General features: G+C 43.8%; 1 protein-coding gene across 1 annotated transcript in view; it reads left to right on the top strand.

The window, feature by feature from the left end:
- The window catches only part of FYB1 (FYN binding protein 1), a 48,775-nt gene extending 37,736 nt beyond the window's left edge, over window positions 1–11,039 (top strand). Inside the window, exons 16-19 of the mRNA XM_082191316.1 lie at window positions 872–1,034; window positions 6,106–6,139; window positions 7,795–7,829; window positions 7,973–11,039. Coding sequence (XP_082047442.1) covers window positions 872–1,034; window positions 6,106–6,139; window positions 7,795–7,829; window positions 7,973–7,995 — 255 coding nt within the window. The 3' untranslated portion in view covers window positions 7,996–11,039. The remainder of the gene's footprint in view (window positions 1–871; window positions 1,035–6,105; window positions 6,140–7,794; window positions 7,830–7,972) is intronic.
- Window positions 11,040–13,389: the final 2,350 nt, after the last annotated feature.

The following is a 13,389-nucleotide window of genomic DNA, read 5'->3' as shown; positions in this document are numbered from 1 at the left end:
CAGTTCTGGAACCATAAAAAGGGGGGGAGGGGAAAAATTATCTCCATCTACTTTCTTGGCACCATACATACTTTCCACCCTTTTGCCATATCTCTAAGCTAAAAAGTTCTAAACCTTGAGGTGTTGCTCCATCTCCATTTTCATTTCGGTTGCCCTTTTCTGTGCCCCCCCCACAGCTGTTCCACATGCTGTTTAATATGTGGCAAACCCCTTGCTATTTTGTGACTGTTAAACACTTGCACTTTTAAGAGCATTATGACCCAAAGATGGGACAGGCCTGCTGTGTGAATGAGGATGGAAGTCATATTCTTTCCCTTCCTGCCAGTCATAAGGGCATTAACAACCATGGATTTGTGTAATCCTCTCTTAAAGCCATCCAGGCTGTATACATCTTGTCTTCTTTCCCAGTTCTGTCCTTTGAGCATCAGATTTGTATAGACTCCATGCCAGCCCACCGGGTTTTGTTCTGGCTCACCTACACCAACAATGCCAATGAGCCCAGTATCCTTGAGATTTAAAACATAGTTTGAACGTGTCTTGTGGGAGCCAGTGTGGTGTAGTGGTTAAGAGCGATGGACTCGTACTCTGGTGAACTGGGTTCGATTCCCTGCTCCTCCACATGCAGCTGCTGGGTGACCTTGGGCTAGTCACACTTCTCTGAAGTCTCTTGGCCCCACTCACCTCACAGAGTGTTTGTTGTGGGGGAGGAAGAAGGGAAAGGAGAATGTTAGCCGCTTTGAGACTCCTTCGGGTAGTGATAAAGCGGGATATCAAATCCAAACTCTTCTTGTTTGTAAGAAGAAAGTGTGGTTTTAACTTTGCACATAATGCTTTCTTTGTGTGCAATCAACCTTTATTTTGATTTTCACAGTATGAAGGTGATATCCGAGTTCTGTATACTACAACCATATCCCGAGCACCATCTGCTAAGAAGAGAGGCTCAAAAGACTTACAAGTGAAGCCAGGAGATTCGGTTGAGGTTATAAAGAATGTGGATGATACTAAAGTCCTGTGCAGGAATGAAGAAGGGAAATGTAAGTACCAAAACATAAGGACAACCTGCTTTGTGGTCCACAGATAGCAAAAGGTGCAGAGGCTCTTTATGTGTCCCAGAACACTGGGATCTAGATAAACATTACAAGCGATTGCCCCAAATCTTGTTCAGATTAGTCATAGAACTTACTCTGAGCAACTGCTAACAGAACTCTAATTTCCCCTATTATTTTTTTAATATATCCTTGCAAAAATCCTGCATATTTTCTTCTATCCAGGGCATGTCTTTGAAAGCAGGTTCAAGTAATTCACTGTAGAATTAAATAACACACTAGCTTCTGAAATTAAACCAACAAAATACTGTTCAATGCACTTTAGTGCTGTTGATTTTACTCAGTCCACCTTGAGTGAAACCATGTTGCCTAAGTGACCTGCTAATAGTTTCAGTGGGCACATAAATAACTGCACAATTAATATGCCATGCATGTGCATTATAGGGAGCAAGCAAGAAGAGACAAATATAAGCTTTCTCAAATGAGAGATTATTTCTGGGCTGCAAGGCTGCAAAACCATTGGATTCTAGAGGGCTGCAACCAGCCTTAATATAGCTCTGATCTGATCATTGTGTTAGCAATAGTAGTTGTGTTGCTGGCTAGATCACATCCAGAACTAAACTATCAATAAAGACAGTTTGCCAGCATCTTTGTGCATAGAAAAGCCAGGTTCCAACATTTTGTGAGGTTTCAGTGTCTCTAAGAAATGACCGTATGAGCGATGCTGTGTGCAGGTGAGAAGGAGCAGGACTACAGGTAAAGGCTTATGCTTAATTCTCAATGGATGGGGTCACCAAGCGCAGAGAATAGGCTTGGTCTCCAGTGTCAATGTCCAATGTAGGGATGTGGGTGGCGCTGTGGATTAAACCACAGAGCCTACGACTTGCCGATCAGAAGGTCGGCGGTTTGAATCCCCGTGACGGGGTGAGCTCCCGTTGTTCAGTCCCAGCTTCTGCCAACCTAGCAATTCGAAAGCCTGTCAAAGTACAAGTAGATAAATAGGTACCACTCCGGCGGGAAGGTAAATGGCGTTTCTGTGTGCTGCTCTGGTTCGCCAGAAGTGGCTTAGTCATGCTGGCCACATGACCCGGAAGCTGTATGCTGGCTCCCTCGGCCAGTAAAGCGAGTTGAGCGCCGCAACCCCAGAGTCGGTCACGACTGGACCTAATGGTCAGGGGTCCCTTTATCTTTTTAACTATCATGCCCCCCTCCTAAAAATCCTGAGAACTACAGTTTACTACTCATACCCCTGCAGCTCTCAGCTGCCTTAAACCATGGTTCCCAGGATACTTTGAGGGAAGCCACAACTGTTGGAAGTGGTATAAGGGTACATAAATAAGAATGCGTTATCAATAAATACCTAACGTTTTCTAACTTTCCAGCAAACCCTGTGCAAACATGTCTGAATGAGTGATCAATAAACAGCCCACAAGACCTCTTCTTCTCTCTCCCCCTCTCCTCAGTGAGAGTCTGGGTTGTGGAATGACAGGAATGTGGAGTGGGGCTTGTGACCTTTCACTTTATCTGCCTACAAATCTCTTAGAAAGGGGGAAGAGGTAGCATTCCCCTGAGGACTCACAAAGGATGTCCGGTCGCTTCTGCCAACAACATGATATTTTGTGAAGAAGGATAAGGAGATCCTCCCAGTGTCTTCCTGGGCAAAGATTCCTCTAATGCAGATTATAAAATAAAGGCAAATTTCCTTTATTTTTCTATATATCCAAGAAGAAACATTCAGGCACATTCAATTTCCATGCATATTATTGAGACTCTCTTCCTGCAATGCACAAACCCCACATTTATTTCCAAATGTGTATAATGAAACTGTGGCAATTTCCAAATGTGTATAATGAAACTGTGGCTGTAACCTAGATTTTTAAGAATTTATATATATTTAAAATATTAGGTGCTGCTACTGGATTTTGCCCTTCTTTTCATTCCCCTCAAAGCAGATCAGCCATACGAGAGCAGAAAACTATTGAAAATCCCCCCCCCACCAGGCATTCTTCGCATTTTTTTTGATAGTGAAACTAATGACAGATGATGTGGCTTGGCTATCTGCAGAACAACTGAGCAAACTCCACCCTCTCTCACAAGGCCTGAACATCTGCCTTGTCAGCTTCCACAGAAATTGTCGGCAACTGAGGGGGTTCGTTATTATTTCTGGTTTCGTATCCCACCCTTTCCCAGAGGCTCAGGGTAAAATGCAGCATTTGAAATCTTAAAAAAATAATAATAACCATAACCAATCCCCAAGCCATCGCTCAGCCAGTAAAATAGCTAGGAAATAAGGTTGCCATTTCCAGCTTTTTTTACCCGGCCCTATTGTTAGGCAGTGTGAAGTGCCTGCCTCAGTCCACAGATACTGGGAGATGGGGACATGATGGAGGGCAGAGCTGGGTGTGCAACATGTGGCCTGCCCTGTGACTCCTAAAATGCCCTCAAGCCCGCTCCACCCAAATGTAACCAAGGATGTTGTCCTGTTACCCGTGTGTTGAAGTAAGACCCATCTTCTGTCCATGAAATTCTGAGGGAGGGGCCTTTTTCCGTCCTCTTGGGTAGCAAAATGCCTTGGGAGCAGCTGTGCTTTGCTTGGGCCAAACTAAGGAAAGGGACCCCTGACCATTAGGTCCAGTCGTGACCGACTCTGGGGTTGCGGCGCTCATCTCATTTTATTGGCCGAGGGAGCCGGCGTACAGCTTCTGGGTCATGTGGCCAGCATGACTAAGCCGCTTCTGGCAAGCAGAGCAGCACACGGAAACGCCATTTACCTTCCCACCGGAGCGGCACCTATTTATCTACTTGTACTTTGACATGCTTTGAACTGCTAGGTTGGCAGGAGCAGGGACCGAGCAACGGGAGCCCCGCAAAGCCTCCTGAGCGAAGATGGAGGAGCACTCCCTCTTAGCTTAGGATGCTTTGCGTTGCTTTCTTAGTTCTTGTTTTCCTCCCCTAAAAACTAGGTGCGTCTTATGGTCCGGTGCATCTAATAGAGTGAAAAATATGGTAGTTCCACTGGGGCACATTGGACTGCACATCCCTCTCTTCTCCCCATGCATGCCCCTTGTTCTGTGGGCTGCCTGTCCCCTTTGGAATAGATGGAGGGGGGCATAGGGAGAGGAGAGGACCGGGAAGTCCTGTTGCACAAGCGGAAAATCCTCATGCTAGAGGAACTACTCTTTTGGATACTTCCCCCATGACAATCTAGTTTATAACCCCCTGGAAAGAAACTTGCACCATATTTGGTACTCTGTTGCATTGTAAAGACCCGTATATACTGTTCTGGATTTCAGGGTTTGCTAATGTGGGTGGGAAGCAGGCATTACTCATGCAAACCTCAAACAACACAAACATCCCAGTGGCTTTTGCTTCTTTGGGTAGTGACAATATTGCAATAACCACTTCACACACAAAAACAAACTAACATGGGTTGTCTTTAAGGGACTTGCCAGCTTACACTCAAGAAAGACATCCTCTCTAAACAACACAATGTGATTTATATATTTTGTGTGGCCTTGACACTAAAAATCGATGATTTGCTCTGAAAGGCTTGCTAATGGCAGAGATTATCTTGATGCGAGACCGGAAAGGGGAATAGAATACATTCATTATGACCTCATTTCCCCAAGGGAGTTGTCCTGAAGTTGTGGTATTGTCCCTCCTTTAAGGGGAAGTCTTCCTGTCTTGAAATGAATGACAGGAACTCAGGTTTCAAAGGCCACCGAGGGAGTTCCATTATCAGGTTCAGAATGTTTGCCTTGCTGTTTTCAACTGCTGCTGTGGAAGAAAGAAAGTACAGTATCATTCATTATTCCTATTTTTCCAGATGGGAAACTGAGTCACAAAGGCTGCAATGTGCAAGTCAAGCATAGTCCTTTGAAAAGTCACTCTGAAGGAAGTTCTGAGTGAAAAGTTCTGAAGGAAGCGGGCCATGGAATTCTGCCAAGGCCCTTAGCACAGCAGGAACATGACAGACAGATTTTATTTTTGTACTACAGCAGTGACAGCGGTTCAATTGCTGATTCTCACTTCCATGCAGGAGAAAGCAGCCTTGCTGCAGGGCACAGAATCCTGTCCCCTGTTTTTAAAAATCATTCTAGCGCTGTGGATGACAAGAACGCAGCCTGCAGAGCAACAAAAGACTGGGGAGGAGAAGAGGTTTTTTTAAAAAAATTACTCAGTGTTTATTAAGGTTTATGATAGCAAGTTAAAATATTTCCAAGCTCAATAGGTGATGGTATAGAATACTCTTGATGTACATTTCTGAAAATGTCTGTCGCATCCATTCAAACTTATCCTGCTCTAGACAGCTTTTGCTCTGGCAGACAGATGCATGAGTCTTCAGTACACTGATCAGCACTGAGTATGCATTTTCCTTTCCAAGTTTGCAAAACCATCAAAAGAAAGAGGTCAAAGAAAGTGCAATGCATTGCTGTGGGGACGGAGGAGCATCTTCTGTCCCTTTTTGCAATGAGAATCATTGCACAGCATCACTTTTTCACTTTGAAGGGCTGTATCCGGGGCTTTAGGCTGCTAGCATGTAGAATTGTGAGTCACTGACTGGTAAGTTGTCAGTTACGAAATGCAGCGGAGGCTAGTCCATCAGGTCCAGCCTTGGTCTGCTTGCCTCTTGCCAGGGGGTGGCTATGCCTGTCATTAGCGCCACCTATTGTTGGCCTCCCTGCCTTCCACCCTATCCGTCCCAATGGCAGCAACCATCACTGAGAACAGCCTTTTGCGTGATCTCTGGACAACGATGGTAAAATACAGAAACAAGCTTCTGAATGGGTGGTGGTGAGGTATTTGCTGATTTTTATTTCACAAACCAGTGCTTTATACCTCCTATAATACGTACCTACCATCTTCCTTTCAGTTAGCAGGGTGTCGGTTCCAGCTAAATGTCAACACATTTCACAGGCTAGGGGTAGAATCCCTAGAAGGCATGTGTCCTTTCTGCATTATCGTTTTCACCTTCCTGCCTCGTGGTTTTCTTTCAGCTCAGAAGAGTGATATCAGCTTCAGCTGATGATAACTATGTACCTATAATTTGATTTTACAGATGGTTATGTCCGGAGAAGCTGCATAGTGGATGAGTAAGTGCAATGTTTTCATCTTGAAACTTTTTATAATACAGTATGGTCAAAGCTAGTGAAACGGTTTTGCTTCCCAAACAAGGAAGCCCACCCCACTACCACCTCGGCAACGCTATGTAAATGAAGACTTTCCCATAGAATATTGCTAAGTTGTTCCTTTGGAAAATTTCACAGAAACAAAAGAAATTCTCAGAATTTAAAGCCAGGTGTTTTTCCTGTTGTTTTTTTTATATATAAGGATAGTGTTAATCATCACGTTCTTTGTTTATTGGCAATAATATATTGGGTCAAATCCACTCAGCATTTATCCTGTACAGTGGTGCCCCGCAAGATGAATGCCTCACAAGACGGAAAACTCGCTAGATGAAAGAGTTTCCCATTTTGGAGGTGCTTCGCAAAACGAATTTCCTATGGGCTTGCTTTGCAAGACGAAAATGTCTTGCGAGTTCCTGCGGGTTTTTTCCCCCTTCCCCCCCTTTTTCTAAGCCGCTTATCAGCTGATCCGATAAGCCGGTAAGCCGCTAAAAGCCACTAATAGCGCTAATAGCGCTAACCCGCTAATCCGTCAATGGGCTTGCTTCGCAAGACGAAAAAACCGCTAGACGAAGAGAATCACAGAACGGATTCTTTTCGTCTTGCGAGGCACCACTGTATTGAAATGAACAGCATATGCAACGCAATAGCTCAGTTGGTAGAGCATGAGGCTCTTAATCTCAAGGTTGTGGGTTTGAGCCCTATGTTGGGCAAAAGATTCCTGCATTGCGGAGGCTTGGACTAGGTGACCCTCGCGGTCCCTTCCAATTCTACCTTTCCATATTCAGTATGTCTTGCCCTGCACCTGTTGACCTGTTGCCCAGTTTCTTCTTCTTCTTCTTCTTCTTCTTCTTCTTCTTCTTCTTCTTCTTCTTTATATTAAAAACATTTAAATGGTTTCTAAAACAAATTAATACCTTTTTAATATATACTGTACTTTTCCGTGCATAAGACTAGATTTTATACTCTAAAATAGTGTTTAAAAATGGGGGTCGTCATATACACGGGGGTTATCTTCCCCCACTTTCATAAATTTGAGTCCCCATAAATAGTTGTCGTGTTATACACAGGGGCGTGTTATACACAGAAAAATATGGTAAGTGGGATCTGATTCTAAGGGTTCATCCTTTTTAAGGTTTAATGTTTTACTATGTTTTTATGCATGCTGTAAGCTGCCCAGAGTGGCTAGGGCAACCCAGTCAGATGGGCAGGGTACAAATTATTATTATTATTATTATTATTATTATTATTATTATTATTATATATGCATTTTGATTCTTTTGCATACCAATTAATTCCCCCCGGGTCTGAGAGCTTTCCTCATTTTTCCATGGCCGTGCCTTGTGAAAATATGATCTTACCCACTGCATAGGATCTTATCAGATGCACAGAAAAGCCAGAAAAGAGAGGCTTTGCTTACCTGAGCTTCAATTCAGATAAGCTCAGGTTTTCTCAAGGCTCAGCCACGGAACAACGAGAGAATGGACCGTGGTCAAGTGGTCCATTCTCCATGGAATATGGTCAAATGGGCCATGCTTTTCTATAAGGCAGCTTCCTCTGTTCCTAATATATGTGAAAGTAACTAAACCAATTGATTTTCTTTCTTCTTTCTAAACTTACAGCGATGAAGAAATATATGATGATATCGCTGATGAGGGTACGTTACACATGTCCAGAAGAATTGTAGTGATTTGGGATTGAGTAAACAGAAGTATTTTATTTTGGTTGTGTTCTTTTTATAACAAGGGTAGGCCTTTTTCATACTGTATTTACGTTTACATTTCTTCCCCTCCCCCCCAGGCTGCATATATGACAACGATTAGCTGTGGATTTCCCTTCAGCCTGAGCTTCATCTACTCTGAATCACCAAGTGGTTGATGCAAGAGTGAAATGTATTCCTCACATTGGTTGTTGTCTGCATAGGTACAACGATTTGGTTAAGCTATCTCGCCAGCTTCTGAACTGTAAAGCAGGTCTCACAATGAACGCATTGCAATGTTGATGGGACATGTCACTATTTTCCTCGATCAGGTTGAGGAAGCAAATCTCCAAACCACTTCCCTCTTCCACCAGTATGGTGAATATTAAATTATTCAGGCAACCACCCAGTTCTCATTTTGCAAACTTATTTTGTTTGTTTCCTCAAAGCATACACTTCTAAAATATTTCACAGATGAAATTAGTCACACTTATGTGTACTTGCTATACCCTGTTCTCACACCTGAAGCATCCTGGGCCTATTACAGCTCTTCTCTATCAGTTATACATTGTGTTCATTAGCTCACCAGTACCGTACTTTTCCGTGTATAAGACAAGAATTTTTTTACTTGAAAGATGATGACAGCAGTCACAAAATTAAAAGACACCTGTTTCTTAAGAGAAAAGTGATGGCAAACCTAGACAGCATCTTAAAAAGCAGAGACATTACCTTGCCGACAAGTTATAGTTAAAGCTATGGTTTTCCCAGTAGGGATGTATGGAAGTGAGTGCTGGACCATAAAAAAGGCTGATCGCCGAAGAATTGATGCTTTTGAATTATGGTGCTGGAGGAGACTCTTGAGAGTCCCATGGACTGCAAGAAGATCAAACCTCTCCTTTCTGAAGGAAATCAGCCCTGAGTGCTCACTGGAAGGACAGATCGTGAAGCTGAGGCTCCAATACTTTGGCCACCTCATGAAAAGAGAAGACTCCCTGGAAAAGACCCTAGTGTTGGGAAAGATGGAGGGCACAAGGAGAAGGGGACAACAGAGGACGAGATGGTTGGACAGTGATCTCGAAGCTACTAACATGAGTTTGACCAAGCTGCGGGAGGCAGTGGAAGACAGGAGCGCCTGGCGTGCTCTGGTCCATGGGATCACGAAGAGTCATACAAGACTGAACAACTAAACAACAACAATGCTTAAAAATTGGGCTTGTCTTATACACGGGTAGTGCTGAGGGGGGACGAGTGATTGGTTGGTGCCGCAAGCCAGAGATTGTCAACGGTGGTAGTGCGTGTGATTGGTGGCTGTGGAAATGGCTTTTTTTTATTTGCTGTTGCAGCGGCAATTGGGCGGGTGATAGGTGGCTGCCGCCGGCGAGCGGTCAGACATTTGCTCACTTTTGCATTGTGTGTGATAGGAAGCCTTGTTCAGGCAGGTGATTCTCAGCAATCCCCCCCAAAAAGAAGCTCAACAGCTCTGGACAATCTTCCCCCATTTTCTTCATTTTGAGTCCCCCAAAATAGTCTTTTGAGTCTTATACACAGGGCGCGTTATACACGGAAAAACACAGTAAGTTCTGGCTTTAGAAGCAGGCTGCATTAGCAAACTGTCCATAGAATCATAGACTTGTAGAGTTGGAAGGGACGAGTGCCATCTAGTCCAATCCCTTGCAATGCAGGAACCTGTCGCCCAACATGGGGCTTGAACCCACAATCCTGAGATTAAGTGTCTCACGCTGTACCAGCTAAGTTATCCTGACCATGATAGTTTTGTTTGTAACAAGTACTGAACAATCTTGCAACAAGTTCTCTTCGAGTGCGTTTAACCCCCACCCACTCTTGCCTTGCTAGCTGTCTTGTCGCATGAAACGAAGCAGCGTGATGGCTTTTTGCATGCATGCATATTAATTTGCATCACACACATAAAATGCTCCGACGTTCTAGGCTCTGGAGATAGGGTCTAAAGCCTGAAGAATTTTAATGCAGTTCAAACGGATACAAATCTTAAAACACATCCCCAATATCTCTCCAAAAGGCAAAATAAGAGAGACAGTTTTTTCACCTCCTCCCACAAGAACAGACAGGTAGTGGAAAAGTAGGGGCTGTTCTGTTAAATATTGTTGGAGAATATGCAAATATTCCTCTATGGAGGTCTGCATGGCCTCACGTCCTCTTACTTGCTTTGATCTACCTCTCCCTCCCCAATAAATGAACACTTTGAGATGGACCATTGGCTTTTTCAACTTCTAATGCACTTTGCGGGGTGGGTGGGATGGAGGAAGGACCTGGGCACTGTATTGTTTGTTTGAACTGTTTATATCAGTTGTGCTGCAGAATATGTGAGAAAACACTTCATACACAGTTCAGTCTCCATCATAAGAGATTAATCTCATATCAAAAGATGCCTGTGGCTTTGCTAGTTGACAGAAAAGACTGGGCGCAAATGGTTCCTCATGCAGCAATACTTGTTCAGCAGACAAAGACCACACTACTTTGAGTGACAATGAATGTCAAAGTCTGCACAACGGAAATTACAGGTTTTTAGTAGTAAAGGTTGCAAGATGATAGGGATGCGTTTGCATACATATGCATAAGTGGGTGCCATAATTAGCACTAATGCTGATCAGGAGAGAAGGAACAGGGAGGGAGTAGGTATCATGCATTTAGCCCACAGCTTCCCTACTGACAGCCGATAAACCGTTTTGCCTTTCATGGGACTGGGAATACCTGTTCAGAACTGGCATCTGGGTCAGATGAGAAACCACACAACACGCAAACGCACACGGAACACAACTGCATGCACAGTTTCTCAGTGTAGAGATACATGCACTGAAGCTCCTTGCTGACTCAGAGTGACAGAGGAAATGTGCCGCCCTCACAGATAACCAAGGAATATGTTTTCTAAAATTAACTAACTTATTGTGCTTGGTACAAAACAAAACTTCTGTGGAGTGTTTTCATTGAACATTCATGAATGTAATTTATGTCGTTGTTAATCCTTTATTTTATGCTGCGTTCTGAGATTCCAGCCTTGGCACCCATCACTTAATTATAGTAGCATCTTGTTATGCTAATATATATTAATCATGTGTTTTTAATCTCTATAGATTTTGTTTTACATTTTCTCATGCTTTGGGAAACATTAAAGATTTTATGCATTTTCTATACGGCGGCATTCTCCTTGTTCATTTCTTCACTCCGAGCTCACCCATAGTTAAGGCATCTTATTCGTTTGCTTTGATTATGAAACATATTTCTAACCCATCCTCCTTCTGCACAGATGCTAGGGTGTGGCACAACACGTAATATCAACAAGCTGCACAATTAAAATTATGACAGAGAAATGAAAAACCCCACATCGCGATAAACAGAGATAGCTAAAAACAAAACAGCCGCAGAGTGGGTCGAACAGTAAAACCTTTCCAATAGTTTAGCCATATTTGTCAATTGCTGCTTCTGGGATACAGTGGTACCTCAGGTTACATACGCTTCAGGTTACAGACTCCGCTAACCCAGAAATAGTATCTCGGGTTAAGAACTTTGTTTCAGGATGAGAACAGAAATCATGCTCCAGCGGCGCAGCAGCAGCGGGAGGCCCCATTAGCTAAAGTGGTGCTTCAGGTTAAGAACAGTTTCAGGTTAAGAACCGACCTCCGGGATGAATTAAGTACTTAACCCGAGGTACCACTGTATCTGGCAAAGCCATCCTGAAGAAGAAAAAGTAGAAGACAGATGTTCATTAAGTATGGCTGGCTTGCCCGCTAAAGAAAAGCACTATTTGGAATGAAAACATGGCCGGGAGTGTGGAGTGATATTGCTGTCTTGTTCCATCACAGCTTGAGGCTCACAAGGGGAAGGTGACAGCAGCAGAGCCAAGCTTGGTCCAGGCATAGCCTGTCAGAACCCTGGACAGAGCACAGTTGAAGGTGGTGCCTGGAGCATTCGCACCCACACAAGGGAGAGCTGTGCCCTTAGCACAGGGGAGGGGAACCTCGGACCCTGAGGGACAAATGCAGCCTATCTCTGCACACCACTCACGTTCCTCCCCAGGTCACATCCACCCTCTCCCCGCGCTGCATCCCTCAATGGCCCAGTTTCATTGGGCCCAGTCCTGTTGCATTAGCTATGGACGTTTTTAATACTCGTCCGACTGCAAGTGCACCAGGATGCAGGAACCACGCCAAATCATCTCTCCTTCGATTTGGAATGGGGTTTGGTTTAACTCTGGGGGTTTTACCAAACAGTTGAAAAAGAGCAGAGTTATTTCCGAGCCCAGTTGTGAGCGTGTAATGATGAAGGTCCCATTGCATTTTCAGCAACAACACTGGGAATGCAACAGGGTCCCGCCCTCTATGAACCCGCCTGAGACCAGCTAATATCACTGAGCTTTCTGGTGCCTGCAATTTTCTGTATTTCCGTACGTTGCAAGGTTGAAAAGGGTTTTAAATGAAAACCAGTCAACAAGCAGCCTAACGACACTTTAATAGATTAATAAGAACATGAGAAGAGTCCTCCTGAATTGGGCCAAAGGCGCATCTAGTCCGGCAGGATTGAGATTTGGAGATATGCTTCAAGGTCCAGACTATGGGAAGTCCCAAAAAATTAATGTTTATAATTTGGATGATAATTTGGTCTTTTTATTTTAGGTTTTTATTTTAATTGGATTATTATTTGATATGTTAATTGGATGTTTATTTATTGGAACATTAATAAAAGTGATTTAACAAAAAAAGGCGCATCTAGTCCAAAATAATAATAATAATAATAATTTATTTATACCCCGCCCATCTGGCTGGGCTTCCCCAGCCACTCTTAAGCCACGGCTTAAAATACTGTAATACATCAAACATTAAAAGCTTCCCTAAACAGGGCTGCCTTAAGATGTCTTCTTAAAGGATGGTAGTTGTTGTTCTCTTTGACATCTGATGGGAGGGTGTTCCACAGGGAGGGCACCACTACTAAGAAGGCCCTCTGCCTGGTTCCCTGTAACTTGGCTTCTCGCAGTGAGGAAACCGCTAGAAGGCCCTCGGCGCTGGACCTCAGTGTCCGGGTAGAACGATGGGGGTGGAGACGGTCCTTCAGTACTGGACCAAGGCTGTTTTGGGCTTTAAAGGTCAACACCAACACTTTGAATTGTGCTCGGAAACATCCTGTAGCCATTCAGATGCTTATAGGAAGCCGCAAAGCAGGACCCTCAAAAGCATTCTCTCCACTTGCGGTACCCAGCAATTGGCATTCAGAAGCTATGGCAGTAGAAATTATCTATTATGGCTAGTAGCCACTGATATACTTATCCTCCATGAACTGCTCCAATCCTTTTGTCAAGCCATCCAAGAGAATGGTCACCTAGCAGAAGCAAACTGCATGGTTTAACTATGCTCTGTGTGAATGAATTCTTTCCATCTTTTCTTCAGAGTGGAAGATACAAGGCAGATCTCCGTGTCTGAACTAACTTCCATGGGAAGCGAGTCTGAGAAGCAGGCAAATAGTGGTGGGAAGAGGCAAAGTTCTAGGA

This window comes from Podarcis vaucheri (assembly GCF_965113315.1).
Source record: "Podarcis vaucheri genome assembly, chromosome: 11".
NCBI classification, from domain to species: domain Eukaryota; kingdom Metazoa; phylum Chordata; class Lepidosauria; order Squamata; family Lacertidae; genus Podarcis; species Podarcis vaucheri.
The sequence above is the reverse complement of the archived record's forward strand: the minus strand, read 5'-3'. Positions and strand labels throughout refer to the sequence as shown.